At 37.5% G+C, this 22,060-nt stretch overlaps 1 protein-coding gene across 1 annotated transcript in view; it reads right to left on the bottom strand.

Moving 5' to 3' along the window:
• man1a1 (mannosidase, alpha, class 1A, member 1) overlaps positions 1–22,060 on the bottom strand; it is a 132,837-nt gene that overhangs the window by 70,547 nt on the left and 40,230 nt on the right. Inside the window, exons 3-4 of the mRNA XM_067384301.1 lie at positions 14,495–14,610; positions 6,041–6,121 (exon numbers count right to left, since the gene is read on the bottom strand). Coding sequence (XP_067240402.1) covers positions 6,041–6,121; positions 14,495–14,610 — 197 coding nt within the window. The remainder of the gene's footprint in view (positions 1–6,040; positions 6,122–14,494; positions 14,611–22,060) is intronic.

The following is a 22,060-nucleotide window of genomic DNA, read 5'->3' as shown; positions in this document are numbered from 1 at the left end:
TCTATATTTACTTTATACAGTGTAGACTATACAGAGTTTTACATTTGATTACTTTCTGTTGATAAAGACTGTTCTTTTTTTTAGTTTTATCTGACAGGAAAGTTATATTTGTTAAAGATGCAATAGGAGATTCTCTACAGAAACAATTTTTTTTTTGTTATACTGGTTTAAAGTCTCCTCATAACCTGATAGCAATCTCTATGTTAAACGTATTTTTATGAATATATGGTCGGTGAAAGGCGTAAAACCATAAAATGTTTATCCAATCTTTATATTCAGTCTGAACAGATATATTATGATGTCTTATCTGGCTGTCAGCGTATTCTTTTACGTACCCTCGCGCACTGTTCATGCAGGCATCATACGTCATAAGTGCGTTTCATGCTATGCAGAATTTATCCTGACAAACCTCAGTCACAGATCACCACAAACAAACAGCAGCCACCTTTTACAGTTCCTACTGAATCAAAAACAATGAGCTTATGCCGCATTCATGCCATAACTACCTTAATTAAGCAACCCGTGACATTCTAACCGGAGCTGATGACGTCCTCAGACTCGGAATTAGGCCATCCTTAAAAATATATTGGTTTGCAGTAACAGTAAAAAAAAAAAAAAAAAAAAGAAAGAAAGAAAAGGGTCGGTAGGTAGGTCTATATATATTTTTTTTTTTTCAAGTTTCAATGTAAAAAAAAAAGTACATTGTTGGTGATTGTGATTACGTAGGTATGAATTTAAACAAATTAGCATATCGTGATGTCACTGACTGGGTCTTTCAACCTGTGCCTTCGGGGGCAGCTGTGTTTCCACTGTCGGGCCTAAAGCGGGCGTGCTAGTGCGTGCCAGGGCCAGTCGCGTTTCCACTGTCACTTCTGGGGCTTGATCGTGCCTCATCGGGGCTTCCTCGGGGCAAACGGCCCGGGTTTTTCGGCCCGCCGAATACCTTGGTCCAAAGCAGGCCAGCTCGGGCTTGAGGAGGGAGTGGTTACGAACAAAGGCAGAGTTTATCTGTGTATTAGTTGTTTAAAGAGTAAAAAAAAAAAATTGGTCGGTCTTAATGCAAATTTACAACCGGCAAGTCGGTCGGACTTAAAGCAAAATAAAAATAAAAATTTGAGTCGGTCCTAAACTGACAGGGTCGGTCGGGTTACGGCAAACAAGAATATTTTTAAGGATGGCCTTAGGCATTTCAAGCTCTCTACACGGTTTACGCTCATTATTATTGTAATATTATGTGTGTTGAGATATAAGGTAGTTTAACGTCATCTCTTGTGATGCTTTCCCGAGAGCTGCTGTGTGTGTGCACGCGTGTTTTGGAGGAGGCGTTGCTTTGAACAGCGATTTGCAGGGAAGATGGGATCTCATGCTTTTGATGCTACTACTGCACCTTTAAGCTCTAAGCTGTTCCTAATCACCTCTAAGAGAGGGAATGGAATATGTTGCACATGTTGCTTGCCAATAAATAAAGAGTTGTCAATTCATGATACTTTTCCATCTCTTAATTTTTTCATATTTAAAATACATTGTTGTTAAGAATAGTACTGTTTATTGCGGTGATCGTATCGACCAGTACTGCTTCCAGTGATCAGTATTCATTGATCCTGACCGAAGCACCCTTATTAGAGGTTTCACTGGTGCACCTAAATCACCCATTCACAAATGGCACAAGCCAATCACCACAAAAGTGGGATCAAATCAATTATTTGCAAATGAATTAATGAATTAATTAATAGAGCAGTATATTCAATTAAACAATTTTAATAAATATTATTATTTTTAAGTTTATACAGCTGCACAATTTTTTACTTTCACTGTATTTCACTGTATGGTAAAGAGCAGCCTGGACATACATGTTCATGTTTTTAATATACAAAATACATGAGCTGTAATAAAGCTGGACTGAAAATAAGTATTTGTGCAGCCACTGATCTCTGTCGAGATATAAAGAAAATTTACACCACAGATGGGACTTGCCAGGGGTTATGTAAAATGAATTATAGAGCAAGAAAAAAAATGATGAAAATCGATATGTGATCCATTAAGGAGTTAAGTGCTGTGTTCTGACAGGTGGCTCTGTCCCAGGCTGCTCACGTCAATGATGAAAAACCATCCGGGCGTAAATAATGCACGAATAAATAAGCCAGAGATTAATCCTCTCATCGTTCAGGAGAGAAAAATCAGAGTAGGACTAAATCACAGCAAACCACATTAGTTTGTGAAGCCGTCTATGAATGCGGCCATTCGCTTTGCCTGTGCTGGGGAGCATGTGCGATATTTGCATGAAGGCTGTCTCTCAAGACGATGAAAGATTCATCAAAGAGCCTAGACTTGCTTTGAGTACAAGCCAAGGCGCTGGAGCCGTCAGCAGCTAGAGAAGAATTCGCACCACCATTCAATTTTAGCACCACGTCCACCACCCAAACCCATCTAGATTCTTTATGTTATTTGTATGCGTACATTCAAAAGGGTGATGAGAAACGGGCCATGTTGCCTGGAAGAACTCGGAAGCTATATCGATCTGAAGCCTCCCAAGAAAAGCTAAACATGTCTTCACAATGGCGATGACGTAATCATCATACTCCAGTGATGAGTTAGTCATGTGCTGTTAGAGGAATCCTATAATGGGTTTGGTCTCCAAAAGATTACATTTTCCAAAGCCCAGTAAGAATTTAAAGCCAGACACATTTACTAAGATCTCTCGCTGTGGTTTAACAATGTGACCAGCTACCTGAAGGCTCTCTCCTCTAATCAACATTTCTCAGTTCAGGGCACACATTATTATGAAGGTAGGCAGGAGGGCGGCTCATTATCCTGAGTGTCTGAGATTACTACACTGAAGGACTTTCATCAGTGCTGTGCTTGAATCCTGGACTGTGTGCTGGCCACTTTGTATTCAACTGCTTCATATGCCGTGCCTCCCTAGTCAATACGCAGTGATGAAACAAGCTTGCGTCTTGCTGAGAGAACAATAATGTAGTGTTCAAAGATTTATATCACTGTTCGACTATTTGCAACAAGGGAGATAGCAGAGACCCTACACTGTTATCCGAAACTATGTATGACAAACAACTATTTACTTTCAACAGACAGCGTTTCATTTTGACACACATCAATCTCATGTAACCCGTCATACGACGTCTGAATCTCAGTGCGAGATGACATTAAGGGGTCTTGTCTCATTGAATGGATTGGGTCATGGCCAGGGCTGGGTCGAATTACAGTATAATGTTTCAACTGTAGAGACTGTGCTATAGGCTTTTGAGTGATTTACATTTGAGAGAAATAATGAAATATATTATTCAAGACCTATTCATTTGTTATAAATAATGTTATCTTAGATAAATTTCCAAATAAAGTTCCAACAGTAAATAACAAAACTTCAAAACAATTCAATTTATTTAATGAAACAAAAATTACTTACATTTTAAATAATTCCATAAATTAATTTGCTTAATGATTGACATTAGCAATAAGAAGTACTACAATTTACCATGGGCGCACTCGCTATTTTCCGGCAAGTGCGTTCACGTAAAATTTTTCATGGGCCAAAGTAAATAAATATAGATTAAAATTCAAAGAGACAAGATAGTCTATGCATGACCTGACATTTTAATATATATTTTTTTTATTCTCTATCCAAAACAAACATTATGGAGTGCAAAACTCATGTAATGTATGTTTCATTCATACTCGAAGTCGGAGGGCGCTCTTTCGCAGAAAGTCCAAAACGGATTCATAGAAGTAATAACTCTTGCCGTTCCAGGAAATCCCTTATATGGACAAAAGCATCCAGCTATAGCTGAATAAAAAGCGTTTTGACTGATGAAACGTGAAGACAATCAACACACGACTGACAGTATATATGGTTTATGTGTGCTTTTCAAGCCATTCCTAAAAATATGAATATTGTAATGAATAATGCAGTGCTAATTAGGGCTGGGCGATGTATCGAATGCTTTTGTCACGCGAATTTCTTCAGTAAATCGATACATATCGATATTGAACGCGATATTGCGTGTCTTATCAGTGAACTATGGCTCTGTCTATTAAATGCCGCTCCATTTGAAAGCAGGTGATGGCGATTTAGCGCTAATCAGGGAACCGGCTTTACTGACGAAATGCGCGTGACAAAAGCATTCGATACATCGCCCAGCTCTAGTGCTAATTGACATAGCCTATATTACAGTATATAAACAATAAAATATATTTTCTGCCTTGTTCTGTGATTTTTTGTTTTGTTTACATTGTATAAAATGGTGATCTAATGCACAAGTGTTTGTAGTACATAAACCAAATCATAAAATTGTCAAAAAAGTAGGGCTGGGCGATATATCGAATGCTTTTGTCACGCGCATTTCGTCAGTAAAGCCGGTTCCCTGATTACCGCTAAATCGCCATCACCTGCTTTCAAATGGAGCGGCATTTAATAGACAGAGCCGTAGATCACTGATAAGACAAGCAATATCGCGTTCAATATCGACGGCGATTCATATCGATATTGAACGTGATATTGCGTGGCTTGTCAGTGAACTACGGCTCTGTCTATTAAATGCCGCTCCATTTGAAAGCAGGTGATGGCGATTTAGCGGTAATCAGGGAACCGACTTTACTGACGAAATGCGCTAGACAAAAGCATTTGATATATCGCCCAGCCCTACAAAAAAGGAAAATATAGAAAAAAAAAAAATATTACAAAATATTAAGTTACTGGTTATTGTTTAGCAGTGTATTTGATTTCTTAGCCAATTAAAAGCTGTCAACTAGACAAAAAGTCAGAAAAAAAAAAACTGGTATTACACTTGACATTTCTTTCCCCCTCACTTCTAATAATGGCTATGGCTAAAATATTCATTTTGGTCTGTGCAACGCATTTTAAAAATATTAGTATTACAGAAAAAAAATGCAATTTTAAGTGTTCTTTTGATGAATAGAAAGTTAAACAACAGTTTGAAACAGAAATCTTTTGTAACATTATAAATGTTTTTTATCATTTTACTTTTGATCAATTTCATGCATCCTTGCTAAATAAAAGTATTGTTAGATTTTTTAACTCCTAAACATTTGAATGGTAGTGTATTCTCCTCTTTAAGAAATTAATAAAGCATTAAATACAAAAACAACTGTTAAACATCACACAAGCTCTGTTCTATTACTTGTCATTCATCCTGAACCAACACACAGCTATGCTGTGCTAGTAGATGGAAGAGTCACTCTGAAGATGAGAGATGGCTGTTCTGCTGAAGGGTCTGCCTTACATCAACACAACCACACAAGTGATGAAGCTCACACAATGATCCATTCCCCCTCCGGACAAAGCTCTGTTCTGCACCACACAAATGAAAGCTTATACTATATCACTGAGAGCACATTTGCTGTGGGACGCAATGAAAAAGCCCTGAGTATCAGCCGAAAATGCCACTCTTTTGATTTGAATCAGATCCTTCACATTCTGCCAGACGTTACTAGGAAAATCTAATTTACAGGAGAGGAGATCGGAAATATGAGCAAAGTTCTGCATTAGCCTGATTCAATGAAGGTTTGGAAATGGGCTTTGTGTGTGTGCTTCAGGTCTCGCTTGAGAGTCCAACATCTTTTTGGTTTCAAAAAGGCTTTCAATTTAGCAGAGTGGGCACAGAGCTTCCTGGATATGCTGGGATCTCCGAATGAGCTCTAAGTGGGATGGCGGAGTGTGTGTGTGTGTGTGTGTGTGTGTGTGTTTGTTTGACTTGGCTCAGCGTCTGAGCAAACAGCCAGACCACTGGGAGAAGACAGACCTGAGGCCCCTGTGGCTCTCCTGAGTGGTCTATTGTGCCCTGCCAACTATAAATGTCATTGATTTCCAACAGTTGCATACAAAGATTCAGGGAAACTGTGCCTTTAAACGCGTAGGAGTCCAGAACAAATGCCAGCTACAGGCTTCAAGCTTCCTTCAGGCAGCGTGTCAATTATAGCCAGCTTGCATATCAAATCCTTTGGCCATAAACACACATTCAGTCTGGTAAAGCACAAAAAAACATCTGTACACTCCAGGTTTACATACCTCTTTGCCTGAGAGATAATAGGCGGACAGCAGGCCTCCAACAAAACGGATGTTCACTTCAAAGACGGAGATTTCGGCATTCTGAGGGAATAGAACAGAAAAACAAAAGAAAAGGTGAATATTTAAGCTCCTAAAAACACTGTGACTGGCTCACCTCGAACTGCAGACTGTAAAAATGGGGGGGGGGGGGGGGTACTAAAAACACACTTTACCCTCACACACCAAATACTAAGAAAGGAAACAATACAACAGAGCTGATAAAGCTCTGCTGGGATTGAGCAAAGATACAAACAAGCTCCCACAGGAGGGTGAAATCCGAGTACAGATATTTTCTGCAAATCTGGGAACCTGTGACTGCTGGGTAAAAGGGCATCTCAATGCACATGTTACACGAACAAAACATCACTCACATGATACAGAGCTATAAAGAGAAGATGCTTCAGAGAGCATCTTCAAATTAAGAAAAAAAAAAAAAATCTAATATTTCAACAGAAAAGCTCTTTGATGTTTTTACTTTCATCATATTTACCCGCTGTAGAGAATACTTATCACGCTATTACATCTCTAACAATATGTGACCTGTGCTGGCAAAATGAGTCGGAATGCACACAGCCTAATTACAAGCTACAGGCAAAACAAGTCAAAAATGTCAATTTTGGTCAAATTTGAAGTTTTTTACAAAAATGAGTTCATCAAACCCTCGTCTAGTGATCCAAATGCTTCAAATAGCAATTAAACATCTAAAAGAATCTTTATTTGTATGTTTTATGAGAGGAGTACCCAGAATTTTTTTCTCTGCTCACTTCACCTTTGGCTTCCTCTCAAGTTTGGTATCGTTTTATCGTCCAACTTTCTGAATACTCATGGTGAATTTTTGATGGCAAGAGTCTGAACCAATGAATTGTGATTTTCAAACTCATGCTGATGTATACAAAATGGTAGGGATGTCCAGATCCCATCACGTGATCGGAAATCGGGCCCGATCAAGTGATTTCAGACTCGATCGGAACCGGACGTTCAGTCATTTACGCCGTCATCACCCGGGTGTTGATACAGGTGAGACCTGAACAGCACACATTGCTGTCTGTGTTTAAACTAACTCATTTAAGCCTTGCTGATTTAAACCTTCAAGAACAAGACGCGAAAGAGAACTCGCACGCGCTGTGAGAAGATTTGTGTGCGTTCATCCGAAGCGTGCACACGCTTATTTCAGTCAACGCGCAAATACTGAGTTCTCTTTCAAGTCTTGCGCTTCAGCGCTGTTAGATACCTAAAAAACCTGAAAAGCACTGTTCCTGGATCCTGGATTGTTTTTTTCGCTCTTCTTTATTCTTTTTCATGTATTATAGAAGAAGTATCGGAACAGGACTTGGTATCGGTAGATACTCAAAATCAAATGACTCGGACTCGAGGGCAAAAAAACGTGATCGGGACATCCCTACAAAATGGTCTAACTCACTTTGACTGACAGAACCGAAGCGTGTGCACAAATATTGAAGTAAAATACTGTTTTGAAAACTTCAGAAAACTTTAACTGGATTTTTCTCAAAATTGACTTTGCTGACTCAATGGACTTTAAACAGATGTAGCTCAGTCATTTGTTCTCCAATTCCAACAAATCATACATCATTTTGAAGAGTTTTATAACATTATGCAAATAACAATAGCTCATTTTCAAAAATGTGCGCATTGTGACTCATTTTGCCAGCACGGGTCACATATGATTTCAAATATATTTTAAACCAATTGTTCTCAACTCTAGATATCTCAAACTCAGCAAAAATATCCAACTTTGGATATTTACAGTACTTTAATATATATTTAAAACATTGTAATGCATGATATATATATATATATATATATATATATATATATATATATATATATATATATATATATATATATATATATATATATATATATATATATATATATATATATATATATATATATATATTGCGAAATTAACTCGATTAATCACATTTCTTTCTGTGATTAATCACAATTAAAAATACGTTTTATTTGTTTTTAATATATTTTATAATGTAATAGTTTTGCAGTTAATCTCCAAATTAAAACAACATAAGGAAACAACTTAAAGACAGAATATTTTAAATATTTGTTTAATGGCATATTTTTATGAATGAAGGCCACTATCACTGATACTAATACGGCTACTGATGTCGATGAAATTGATTTTTTTCCCCAATTTTAAATTTTGAATTATAGCCATTCGACATTACAGTGTAATTGAAAGCTATCATTTTTTAACATTTATTAGGCTTCAAAAATATGTGGACTTAGAACAATCCTCACATCAACCCATAATAAAATGTCATATTTAGGCTACCTGTGCCCTTCCTACCTGTCTAACAGGTGTAAACTGCATGATTTATAGCCTAAATTAAATATAGATTAATCATTATTAAAGCTACAAAAGTTCTTTAGTCAAGAGCAGTAAGTAATTTTCGCTGTTACCTTTGTTCTTTCATTATCTTCAATGACTTTGGTTGCTGTCCCTTTAAGAGCTGTCGCTGCAGCACATGACACATGTACCACCTTATCACAACTATTTACTTGCATTTAAGACTTTATTTAACTCATTCAATGCTGTTATTAGGAGGATACTCATCAGAATGGACATTTTTGGCATTATTGTGTGTGTTATTGTTCGTTTGAGCATGACAGAGAACTCGATTCTGGCATGACATCCATTAAAAATTGAATTTAAGTGTGCCAACAGAGAAAGAGAATGCACTGTCTGTGAATGTCCTGTCACACACCCGACACACAGAAAGACGCGCGCCAGTATTGTGTGAGTGACAGGACATTCACAGACAGCGCATTCTCTTACGGCATGCTTAAATTACATTTTTTATTCAATTCTTTATTTATGTTTACTTTCTAAATTTCTCAGTCCAATTGTAATATATCTTTATGCATCTAAAACTCATGCATAGCCCACATATACATTGTGTATAGGTAATGTTCTCTTACTGGTGCAGAGTGCCAATTTGATAAAAGGTGGTACTAGGCCTCAAAAGTTTGAGAATCGCTGTTAAAAAAATAAATAAATAAATAAATAAATAAATAAATAGATGGGGGTTTGAAACTGAACTCAATATAAATGTAAAGCTAAAAGCAGTTTTAGCTTTACATTATATTGCATCAATATTTCAGATACTCTGGCACCTGTAGCATGAAACCACAATTCTCATTTAGTCTTTGTCATGTGATGTTAAACAGTCTGACCACAGAAAGACATCTGTGGTCTCGTCAGATGGTTTATGAGGTGAAATATTCACGTCTCTGCACTGTCTCTGGGCAACCAAGCAATAATGACCCACTTATTGCTTAGCATAGGCAAACTGCTATAATACACAAGCAAAACAATTTCATAAAGGTGCACAGGCGGCGCAGCAGAGAAATATATTGCATCACATTGGTAAATATCCGGTTCAGGGCAAGATAAATGGCTGATGTCTAGGGGTGGTTAGGGGTGTTATGAGGGGCTTTTGCACCAGGTAGTTATAAGAACTCAGCTATAGGAACTAGCCACCTGGTTTATCTGCTTGCATTTGCACCACTAGTAGGAATTGATGTAAGCTGGCCGACAGTGATCGGGCCTGATTTCCGATCACGTGATCGGATCTGGACATCCCTACCATTTTGTATACATCAGCATGTAATGAAAATCCCATTTCATTGGTTCAGAATCTTGCCATCAAAAATTCACTATGAGTATTCAGAAAGTTGGATGATAAAACGATACCACAGTCATTTAACAATGTCAACAACTAGAGGATGGAGTGTTTGGAGCTGTTATTTTTTTTGTGTGACGTGGGTTTTGTGACAATGGAGATTGAAATGTAGACGTTATGCGACTGAAAGAGTATAAAGGAGAGCTACAGTAAGAGGCAAAATCTCCTACAAAAACTTGCAGATCTACATATCATCGAGGCTGGAAAAAAAGATCAACGCCGCAGACAAAGTTGGCAGGTAAATCCTATCTATCACTGTTTTCCATGTTCATGGAGTTAGTTCATGGAGTAAGTATATTTAAACTGTATTGGCGGTGTTTCGTATGGCATGCGTTCAGCCAGTCAAAGAAACACTTACGCCACTGGTAGTTCCTATTGTGCTGGGTTGGACCCAACTCTGAAGTAACCTACTTCGTAACTAAAATCAAACATGCAAACATGCAAAAAAGCAGGAATTTCCACCAGTAGGTATAGGAACTATGAAAACGGTGCAAAAGCGCCAATGGAGAGCCTCCTCTCAAATGCTTAAATGGTTCCAGTTGCAACAGGGCACCAGATGTTTCCAGATGATGGCTCAACCCTTTTGTGGGTCATAGAGGGACCTGTCAGGAACTGGCACAAAAAGACCATGACAAAGGCTTTCTTGTATATGTCAACTTGGGAGAAAAAATAAATAAAACGGGGAAAAGAAGTAAATATTATAAGCTCCTCCTTGATAAAACTGGCCAGAACTATTTGTGAACCAATTGTAAAGCCTGAGAATGTCCCTTCTGCTGTGAAACTGCAGAAGACTGGCTTGTAAAACAAAAAAGTGGGTCAAAAATACCCCAAAAACCTCCACAAGATGAGTCAGAAGTTCACTTCTGAGTCTTGTGCAATCTTCTCCCTGCACACATGAATATGTACAAAGTCAATAGGGAATCAGTAAAAGAAGACGCAAAAGCAGCGATGCAAAACCTCCACTAACTCTGCAACTCTGCAATTATTAAAGTGCTGCCTAGCCAGGACTTTGCTTCGCTTAGAAAAATATAAAGCTAACCGAATCACTGATATTGATGAGGAAAGGGGAGGGTGGGGGATGATATGGCTATTTTAAAAAAATCTCTCTGCAACAAACAGGAGTACAGTTATGATACAGAACAAAATAGTTTTTGTTATGGCCAATACTGATTCAGATTATTTTTGTGCACAATCATTTTAACTAATTAAATTTTAATTAATTAAATGAACACATTAATTTGACAGCCCTAATAATAAATCTCAAATTCAGGGGTTAGGGCGTGATATGACGATGTCAACTGATAGAGACTTTTCTATATATTTTTTTCCATATGTAAATATATCCGTGCAGTGCAGGACTGCTTAAACACAAGAGAGCAGCAAAGAAACATGGGTGAATAAGAAGAAAGAGTGGGAAAAGCACAATAAACTGTGAAAGAGAACTGAACTCAGTACTGACAGGCGGCTTTCAGTGGCGCACAGCCGAAGAGCAAGAGTGCTGAATTCAGTTCACTTTCATGGCTTATTGCACTTGAACGGTCAAATACACACATTTGTGTGTCAAAATGCCCGTCTTGGTGAGTATGTGAAAGTAAACAGTTGGGCAAAATTATTATATTGGATCCATGCATAAGGTCTTAAAATGAAAGCAGCCTCACATACGCCTACAGTACCTGCTGTTGTCTATGCTGTTGAAGATAATCAAACAATACAACAAAAAGAAAATCATTCACTGCTCTTGACTGAATATCTTTCATAGTTTGATTAAGAATCTGTGTGTAATTCATACAGTGCAATTCATACTATGCAGGGCACCATGTGTGTTATGTTAGAACGGAGGCCCACTGTCTCCAACTTTGAAAACCCCTGCTCTAATGCATACTTCAGATGAGAGGGATGGACACAACGAGCCACAATGTGCTTGAGTGCTGTATCTAATGGTATGTCTCTGATTGGTAAGCCTTATAAAAAAAGGGAAGGGATTTTCTATTTATATGCTTTTGATGAGGTTTTTCGATTCCCCCAACAGTATAGTGTCTCTGTCTGAAAGGTTATCTCACTCGGGTTTGAGTCCAGTTGGGATTTGCGGTCACTGCAACACAGCGGTCTTTTACAGCAGCCGATGAATCTGACCTTCGATGATGCTGGCTTTTACAGGAATAAAAGAATCCCACAGCATAAAAGACGAGAGATCAGGGCTGTTGATACAGTGAAGTGGCTCTCCTCCTCCGTTCTGCTCCAGGGTCGGATTTCTTTGTAAAGCAATCTGATCATAACTTGTAAAACAACTGAATGTGGTAATGAGGATTCAGGATAATGACCTGATTGAACCAAAAATGCTGGACAAATAAAATATTGAGATTATGTGCAAGGATAAACAAAGATTAATCATATCTCCTAATATAATCAAGGAGTTGCCAAAGAGATTTGACCACTTTGGGGAAACCTTTGAACCGATCTCAAACAGTACTCAGGATGATAATGTAAGCTCGATTCGCAGATAGCCTTTGCTTAGATAAACACCTTTTAGCTTCTCAAAGATAACCGGATGATAGTGGAGGTCAAATAAAGCAGCATGACTAAACTTCAAATGGCTACAATTATTCAAGTAAAAAAATAGGCTTTCGTGCATCAGAAACGAGTTGCTTAGTATTCCAGAGACAAGCTGAATATTAATAACCGTTTCACAGGGGATTTTTGTGGACTCTTTCATTGTTGGAATTGCTTGAGGGAAGAAAGAAAAGCCTTTCAATTAAAAGTTGTTTAACACTCTTCATTAAAGCACTGGACCCAGATACAGTTTTCTCTCTTGCCTTAAATTGAGGCGGTAGGATGTACTGAAGAACTTCCGATGCTTAACTAATGGTAAACCCCCACAGAATGTCTAATGAAATTACCTCAATAAAGAGCCACATCAAACAAAGCATCATTTTTGCCTACCTTATCCTGCATGTGTTGCGTCTTAAATTGCTCATAAACTTTGCTTCGGAATTTCTGGAGTGATCTACACGAAGTACTGATTACCTTTTGCTATTCACTTCCATTGTCTTTATGATTAATCAAATTTATACCTTCAGTGCTGGTCTCAGTTCTATTCTCCCTACTGGGTGAAGTTCTGAAGATGAAACAGTTCAGCATTTCTCATATTATTGAAGAAGAATTGGCGTTCATAAAAGGCTGATAATTCCAGCTCTAAAATCTAGTTGGGGGAGTGAGTCACATTCACAGCAGAAAATGGCTGATATACTCACACCTGTGAACACACTTTTTCTTTTTTTTTTTTTTTAAATGATCATAATTATATGTGTATTCTCCGTATAAATTGTAAATCCCTTGCTGTTAATGAACTACTACTCGATAGAAGAATTGTTTATTGTAAATATTAGTACTAATAAATGTAATTTTTAAAGCAAGTATTTTATGCTCACTGAGGCTGCATTTAGTAAAAACTGTAATATTGAGAAATATTATTACAATTTAAAATAACTTTTCTAATTTAAAGGGACAGTTCACCCAAAAATGAAAATTATGTCATCATTTACTCAGCCTCAGGTTATTCCAAACCTGTATACATTTCTTTGTACTGCTAAATGCAAAAGATGTTTTTTGAAGAAAGTTTGTAACCCGGCCACTTTGGGCAACCATTGACTTCCGAAGTTGGAAAAAACATACTATGGTAGTCAATAGTGGCCCAAAGCCATATATTTTTATATATTTATAAATGTATTACTGTGATGGCATGAAGCTGAATTTTCAGCAGTCACATGGTCTTTCAGCGATCTTTCTAATATGTTGATTTGGTTGTCAAGAAACATTTCCTATTATCATTTTTTTTTTTTTTTTTCGATAAAGTAAAAAAAACAAAAAAGCATTTATTTGAAATAAAAATCTTTTGAAACAAATTCTTACTGCCTCTTTTGATCAATTTGACCAGTGTATTTTCAAAGAAAAAAAAATATTTTAAATAAAATGTTTTGAAGGGTAGTGTGAATGTATAAATGTATTTAGACCATCAAAAAAAGTCATAATTTAGTTTTTCATGATAATTTTCCATTCTCTGACCCCCTTTTTTTTGCTACAAGTTGCATGTAAAATTAAAAACAAATCTGCTATCTTCCTGTCTGCTTGCACATTAGCTAAGTGTTTGTTTTTACGCCTAAATTGTTTTTAACCACATCCTTCAATAATAGACTCTCTGGCTAAGCTGTATTATATTGTAACAGGAACAAATAAACATGAACTGAAACGTTTCAAACATTTCCCATAAAAAGATTATACAGAAAATGATTCCTCATGATAGGAAGCCATTTAAGTCATGCTGACATGGTTGTTTTTGTGTGGGAAAAAAAAAACCCAGGAGTCTAAAATTTATATTTTAAATGTTGAAAAATGGCTGAAAGCATGAGTCAGAAGATAGTTTTTGAGGCTTGGAGACATTTATGTTGTTGGCTCAGATGTGAGCGTCTCCTCATATACTAACACCAGACTCATGAGTCAGAGTCTTATTGCCTGATTAACAAGCGATGATGCTAAGAGCTCTCCAGAAGAGCGAAGGTCGACACTCTGTCACCACTGGAGACGACGCAGACAAGCCTTATCAAAAAGTCATTATTCTGATTGAGTTGTATTATTCAGGGGCAATTTTAAAGCAAACTGGACCATTAGAAATATGTATAACAGGCTTGAGTCTTACCATGTTAAAGTCTAGGTTCCTTTCCACCCACTCGGTAGCAGCCTCAAATTCGTCATACATTTCCATAATGTAGAGCGTGTCCAGTGCATCCACAATGGTGGCTCCTTTGAGACTACCTGTGGATAAATATGACAACAAACCAATTTGAGAAGAATTCCTGTGGGGTTACCTCTAGGATCAGAGTCTAGATGTAGCTTGAAATAAACCGATAGCTTTATGATAAAGACCTCAAAGCCTCAGAGATATGGTCACTAATGCCCTGCCTAAGGGAAAATCCTGTGTAGAGAACAAACAAGCTACAACTAACCAGTAAAAACCTTGCAAGTCAACACCCTCAAAGGAAAGGTTAAGATGAACAGATCAGGCCATGTCAGTTTACTTCAGTGTTTTAGAAGATTACACAAAAACAACATCCTGGATAAAAGAAACAGACGCTCAATAACAGTCATATGCAGTGTAGATAACACATATAGGGCCCTATCGTACAGCCAGTGCAAAGAGGTGTCAGGCGCGACGCAAGTGTTTTTTGCTAGTTTCAGCCCGACGCAGTTATCATTTTCCCGGCCTGAGCCACGCTTTTTAAATAGCAAATGCACTCACACCCATCTGTTTGCCCATGGGTGTGCTGATCTGAAAATGAGGTGTGTTCAGGCGCATTTGTTGGCGCATTGCTATTTTGAGGCAACAAATAGACTGCGACACTGACCAACTTAAACCTGGTCTAAAGTCAATGGCAAAATTTTTAATATGCGCCTATAGGCGGGTGCACAATACACGTACACTATACTTATTACACACAAACACAAACATGCCAAATATTAAAAATAAAAGGATTACAATGTAAAAGATTATTATTGTGTGCATAAAGATAAAAATGCTTTGGTGGAATCCGGTGTCATGAGAAACCGATTTCCCCCCAGGAATCGGTTCTCCTTTAGGACCTAGGCAGTAATGCCTAATCAGTTGTGATGTCTTGACTAATTATAAACATCATACATTAGTGAATTAGGTTATTACATTAAGTGCACAAACAACATGCTTTAAATTTAAAATGAATGCCTATGTATTGCATAATAAAACAAACAAAACAGATATTGGAAGCAAAAAACATACCTAATATATAATATAAGCTAAGCTAGCAGGCTAATCGGATAGATGTATGCTATGCTATGCTAGTACATAAGCATTTCTCTTTCTTACTGTTTTGTAGTTTGCTTGATTTCACAACCTATAGCTTCAGTTATGGAGTTGGAGATGAGATTGATTCTGAAACACAGCCATTACTCATTAATAGAATATGAACAACCCTTTTAGACTATGTACCTGGCGTGCCGACCATTTTTCTCGTTGTTAAACTAGCAAAAGTGGATTCGGACATGCCCAAAGTGCACTTGCACTGTGCACTTTAGACCATGCACTTAGATAAAATAGAGCCCTTAGCCTTTCATAGACTTTGATTTGTGCTCCTCATATGATGTGAATCAGTTTATCATGAACTAGTGCTGGGCAATTTATCGCATGCGATTGTCACGTGCATTTCACCAGTTAAGCCAGTTCCCTGATTACCGCGAAATCGCCATCACCTGCTTTCAAATGGAGCAGCATTTAATAGACAGAACCGTAGATCACTGACAAGCCACGCGATATCGCGTCATTATCGAAGGCGATTCATCTGCGATAATGAGCGCAATATTGCGTGGCTTGTCAGTGATCTACGGTTCTGTCTATGAAATGCTGCTCCATTTGAAAGCAGGTGATGGCGATTTCGCGGTAATCAGGGAACCGGCTTTACTGACGAAATGCGCGCGACAATCGCATGCGATATATCGCCCAGCCCTATCATGAACACTGATATGGATCCACTAAACACTAGGACATTGACGACTTGAATACCCGCAATGTCTGAAAATTAAAATGCAGCTGTTACATAATATAAATAATATGATATAATGAAAAACCTTCAATATCAGGTTGACTGACCCAATACTAAATTTAAAAAAAAAAAAAAAAAAAAAAAAAAAGCAAATGGGTTAATGTATAAAACTCAACAAGATGGGTAGAAATAACCAAGCATGTGTTCTGTCCAAAATTTACCCAATACTGGGTTTCCAAATAACCCAGCAATTTTTAGAGTGAACGTGTGCACTGGAAGCTTCAATTACAGAGAAAACTTTCTTGTGTGTGCAAGTACACTTGGTAATAAAGCTCCCTCATTCTGATTCTAAATGTTATTAATAAGTACAATTAAAGAAAAAGAGTGCAACAGTTGATTGGGAGAAGAGGGAGAAATTGGATTAGGATTACTATGTTTCAGAGCATGTGCACTTAGCCATGGTTTCAACGCTTCCTTTTTTAATTTAAAGCTTCAGATTTCATAATAGATACACATAAAACAAATCTGTAGTAAATACCAATCTGTCTTATTTTAGGTCATTTCCCACAACCATTTTAGGCATCATTAACCAGCAAGATTCTCTAACAACATTATAAAAAGAAAAAAATAATGCAGCTAATTAAGGTGCTGATGTTATGAAACACAAATTTAAGGAGGAAAGGGAAAGAAAACAATAGCATATGGTAACTGGCACACTCCTCAACAACAACAAAAGACATTCACTTGTAGTTTTTGCATTTGTACTGATTACGAACACAGCAGGCTGGGCGACACTGTTTTTTGTACTTTAATTATTAGTCTGGCACTGCATGCAACCCTCTTCAAGAAATTCAAAGCTGCCAACCAGCTGTGTTCCTCATTTAACAGTCCTGGCTCTGTCTAGTGATGTTGAAGACACTACATGACAGAACTATTGTGTGCAATATTTGTACGCAACCTCTCAAACACCTCCTGCAGAGCATTCACACATCTTTTCCACATTTGGTGTTGCTAGAGCCAATGAAATGACGAATAATCTCCCAAGAGAGAACGCTATGAAGTTATTGCAGGAGTTAGAAGGCGTGAAGTTTTTGAACAGGAAAAAAAAAAATGAATGTCTGATAAAGCTTGCACAATTCTGTCTTTTCTTTAAAAAGTGAATCTCACTTCTAAAAATCTATCAGTAGAAAAACATGAGAAATGACTCTCAGTGGGGTTTAAAACATGTGGGAGATGCAACCATGCCATGCCCTCATTTCCACCTATCCACAAGAAGAAGACTACCACGACGAGGTGTCAAACGAAACAGGAAGAGGAAACAGCATGTGATGACCAGATAAAACACCATAAAAATGTGCAAACTGCCCCCCTTTTGTTTCCTACAGCAACACTCTTCTTTAGGCAGAACAGTCTCTGTGCTCTTAAATCACAGTCCTAAAAGTTCCAGTTTTTACGGCATGATGTGGCTTTTTCAACTCAGACTACTTTGGTCTAAAGTCATTGTTCTACCTTACAACCATACTCCCTAAATCAAAATCATTGGTTTCTGTAGGCTATACTTTGTAAAAGCCAGGAAAACTGACAAAGATGAGACCGTGTCATGCTAAACTATAATACTGTTGTACAAAACAAGTTGTGACACTACATACTTGTAAAGCTATCAGAATCAGAATGAATAACTACTAGTGTAACCATAGTCGGCTCACATTCTGCTGAAGCCAAACATTTTCATATACCTTAAACAGAATCCTCAGTGCACATAAGATGCAAACAGTAAGCAAATATTGTGTTCTATGCAGAGAACGATGCAAATCAAAATATCCTTCAAGGCAGAAACTGCACTGTAGGTGAAAGGACAGCACATTTGTGCACTGTGAACAGGCCCTTGAGGACTCAAACCCCAGTGAGGAAGTGTGAGAAGGTCATAAATCACTTCACTATGAAGCTTTCCGATACAGCCCTCGGTTAGACATTCACGTCCCAAAAGCTTTTCCCCTACATCAGTGGTTCTCAAAATTTTTAGCGTGGAGTAGCCCCTGAAGGGATTCCCATCCTTCTGCGTACCCCCTCTCTTCCAATACGACTGCAGTGTCTACTTTTCCATTAAGGGATAATATTTGCCCCCTAAATTGATTTTCCAGTGCATATTTTTACGTTTACGAATAACTTTATAAAATAAATAATGTTTTAAATAAAAAAATGTTTAATAGAGAAATATGCAATGATGGTAAAACGAAGTGATACTTTTAAATATTGAACTAAAACTGCCAGTAGGTGGCAGCGAGTCACTGTTTTTATGAGTAAGTCATCGAGTCATTCATTCAGTAGAAAAGCAAGTGGCTGTGAATGAATCATTGAATCATTGACTCTCACGATTCGTTCAAAGACACATTCGTGTGTTGTAGTTCTGCTCTGGTTTTCCTTAGAAATATTTTTTCATTGCAAAATAGACTAAATACTGACAGTACAGTGTTTAAAATGTACGTTTTGTTTTTTGACCTGTTGCATAATAATGCACGTCATGTGGATATGCATTCTTGCTCGTTATCAACATTAAATACAAGAACTCACACAAGGTATGTTTTTGTATCGAAGAAAGTCTTAAATTGATATAAATCCACTATCTGTGTCTATATTTGTTCTTCATGCAAGTGCTAAATCCCCAGTTTTACAAAGGTGCACTGTCGAGAACGGCAGTAATTTAGCGCGATTTAAGGCAGCAGACTGCACGCAATCTATCATATGCATGCTGCTTGTGTGGATGCAGTCATTTTAGACTGCAAAACATGAGGTGATTTGATGAAATGGCATTTTGCCAGTTAGAAATACATGCTCGGTTTTAATATCATTTTAAGGTATGGTAGAGTTAAATTAACTACTCCGCATTTTGTTCGCGTACCCCCTTTTGTCACCTTACGTACCCCAGTTTGAGAAACACTGCCCTACATGACTGGTTTTACCCTCTCAATGCTGACCCAAATTAGGACTATACAATCTTGTCCATATAGGGAAGTCCACTGCACAGATTTAGGAGAGATTCTTAGTCACTATACACAGACTTTATCAACTCCAATTACACTGGTAAGTTACAAACCAGGCACTTAATGACCCGATAAAGCCATCCACCATCAAGAATCCTTGCTGAACCTGATGAGAGCATGTTGTGACCTCAGGTTAGAGGTGATGGGATACCTGCCTGCTTGTCATTCAATACAAAGACTTGATCTTATCAATGTTCTACCCCTTGAGAAGGCTGTGGATCGAAGATGATAACAATCAAATGTCGAAAGCACAATCATCTATTGAACCATCTTCCATCCCAGTGCATACTATGGTTTAATCAATGAGACCAACAACTGGCCATTTTACAGCAGGGGCAAAACAAACAGGAAAAGAGCATTAAAGGCCTTCTGAAGCAAAGAGATGGGTTTTTGTATGAAGAATATCCATAAAAAATAAAAAAAAAACTAGCTTCTGGCAAACGGCCGTACGCATCTAGTTAAGGTGGAAGTGCAACCTCTGACGTGACAAATGACGAATGCGGAAGCGCAGAGGATAGCGCAAAACAAAACACCGGTCACAAATTAGAAGTCTAAAATGAGAATTTTTAAAGAGAAATGTCGGAGGATTTCGAAATAAGAGAACAGGAGCTTGAGTTTGTTGCACAGCCTTATTTGTTTGAACAGCGAGAGCTTGCGCTACTCCTAAATCCTACGTCATGTATCGCGTCAGCGGTTACTCTTCTGCCGTAATTCGATGCATACAGCCATTTGCCGGAAGCTTGTTATTAAAGCTTATAAAGTTTTAAATATGGATATTTTTCTTACAAAATCCACATCACTTTGCTTCAGAAGGCCTTTATTACTTTTATAATGGATGGATGCACTTTTTTGGGCTTCAAAATCGTGAGCGTCATTCACTACCATTATAAAGCTTGGAAGAGCCAGGATATTTTTTAAATATAACTCTGATTATGTTTGTCTGAAGTACACCTAAGTCATGTACACCTAGGATGGCTTGAGGGCGAGTAAATCATGGGATAATTTTTATTTTCAGGAGAACGGTCTCTTTTAATGTCTGATGGTAACATCACGTGTTGGAGCTCATCTCAGCAAGGCCTGTATAACAGATGGTCGCTCATTTGGTATCTGAAGGAAAGCCATTACCAAAAGAGAACCTCCTGGAAGCGGTATTATCAAAATGAAGGTTGACCCCCAGAGCTTTTTGGCAGGGAATTGACATTGGCAGCATCTGTAAGGTGGTACATTCCTGCATGTTTATTCTGGGCTGACAGATACTGGACAGCAATTCAGAGAACATTATCTGGCAGAACAAAAGAAATGAACATTAGGCCTCACGAAAATAATCAAAAATGCAAAAAATCTAAAAGTCTATAAAGCTAATTTAATAACTTCTCAGTCAAACTCCAACAGCACTGAATTAGTATTTAAATAGTCTATCTAATAATCATGTATTCAAGACTATGTTTATAATTTAAGCAGTTACAATTTAAATTTGATTACTTAATTTGTTCATATTCACATATTAAACTTCTTAAAAGAAATCTGTTAAATACATATGAAAACTAGCACTGAGAAATGTAAAATTGCTATTGGTATCAGGAAAATATGGAAGCTTTTTTCACCATGGAATAAACCAATTTAAAAAGGTAAATGTGACTTTCATCTTACAATTCTGCCTTTTTTTCTCAGAATTGCGTGATATAAAGTCGCGATTACATGTTATAAAGTTGTGAGATATAAACTAACAATTGAGAGTTATAAAGTCTCATTTTTTCTAACTCGCAATTGACCCTTCGCAAAGCCCCGCCCCCCTTAGTTACTGTTGCTTTGTCCGAGGGGCCATGGCGCTCTCACTCCACACAGAGTGAAAAATACATCGCGGAGCAAAGAGGACACTGACAACATGTCGACAGACAAGACAGAGCAGGTTACTTATGATATTAAACAAAGTCCCAGCTTTCAAACAACTTTTTTAAGAAATTCAAACAATAAAAAGTTTTGTGGCTCTTTAATGTGTCCTGACAGATCACTCTCAGCTCAAGACGTGGAAAGACGTCAACCATTTTTCAAGTTCAAGTCCACCAAGGTTAATCTTCTAACTCCTGACTGCTTTGTCGGAAAAAATGGCGGATTCGGCGTTATGATTGGTTAGATCGCTTGTCAATTAAACACCCGGCAAAGGGTCAATTGCGACTTTATATCTCGCAATTCTGAGAAAAAGTCAGAATTGCGAGATGTAAACTCACAATTGCGAGGAAAAGTCGCAATTAGCCTTTTTATTTTTTATTCAGTGGCGAAAACAATTGAAATGTATTATATAAAAGTCTCAAAAACATTTAGCACATATGATTCTTGGTAGATTTCATGAGGAAGAAAAAAAAATCAGTTGACTTAGCAATCGATCCGAATGACCATCCGACTTCCATTTTTATGCCAAGAACTTGCAAATTCGTAATTGGTTCACAAATCTGACTATGCTGTTCATTTGTTTGTGCAAGCAACCAGTGAGAACAACATAATAGAAAGTTGTGTTGTCTATTTGTTGTCCTATATATTTTACTATGTCCTCCTGTGGTTCTCAATATATTCAATTCAGACTGCAAGCTCACAACTCAGCTAAAAAAATAATAATAATAATAAATAGTTTTGCTGCAGGGTTGTAGATTCAGC

This window comes from Chanodichthys erythropterus, chromosome 4 (genome assembly GCF_024489055.1).
Source record: "Chanodichthys erythropterus isolate Z2021 chromosome 4, ASM2448905v1, whole genome shotgun sequence".
In the NCBI taxonomy this organism is placed as follows: domain Eukaryota; kingdom Metazoa; phylum Chordata; class Actinopteri; order Cypriniformes; family Xenocyprididae; genus Chanodichthys; species Chanodichthys erythropterus.
This window is presented reverse-complemented; position numbering and strand designations above follow the sequence as displayed.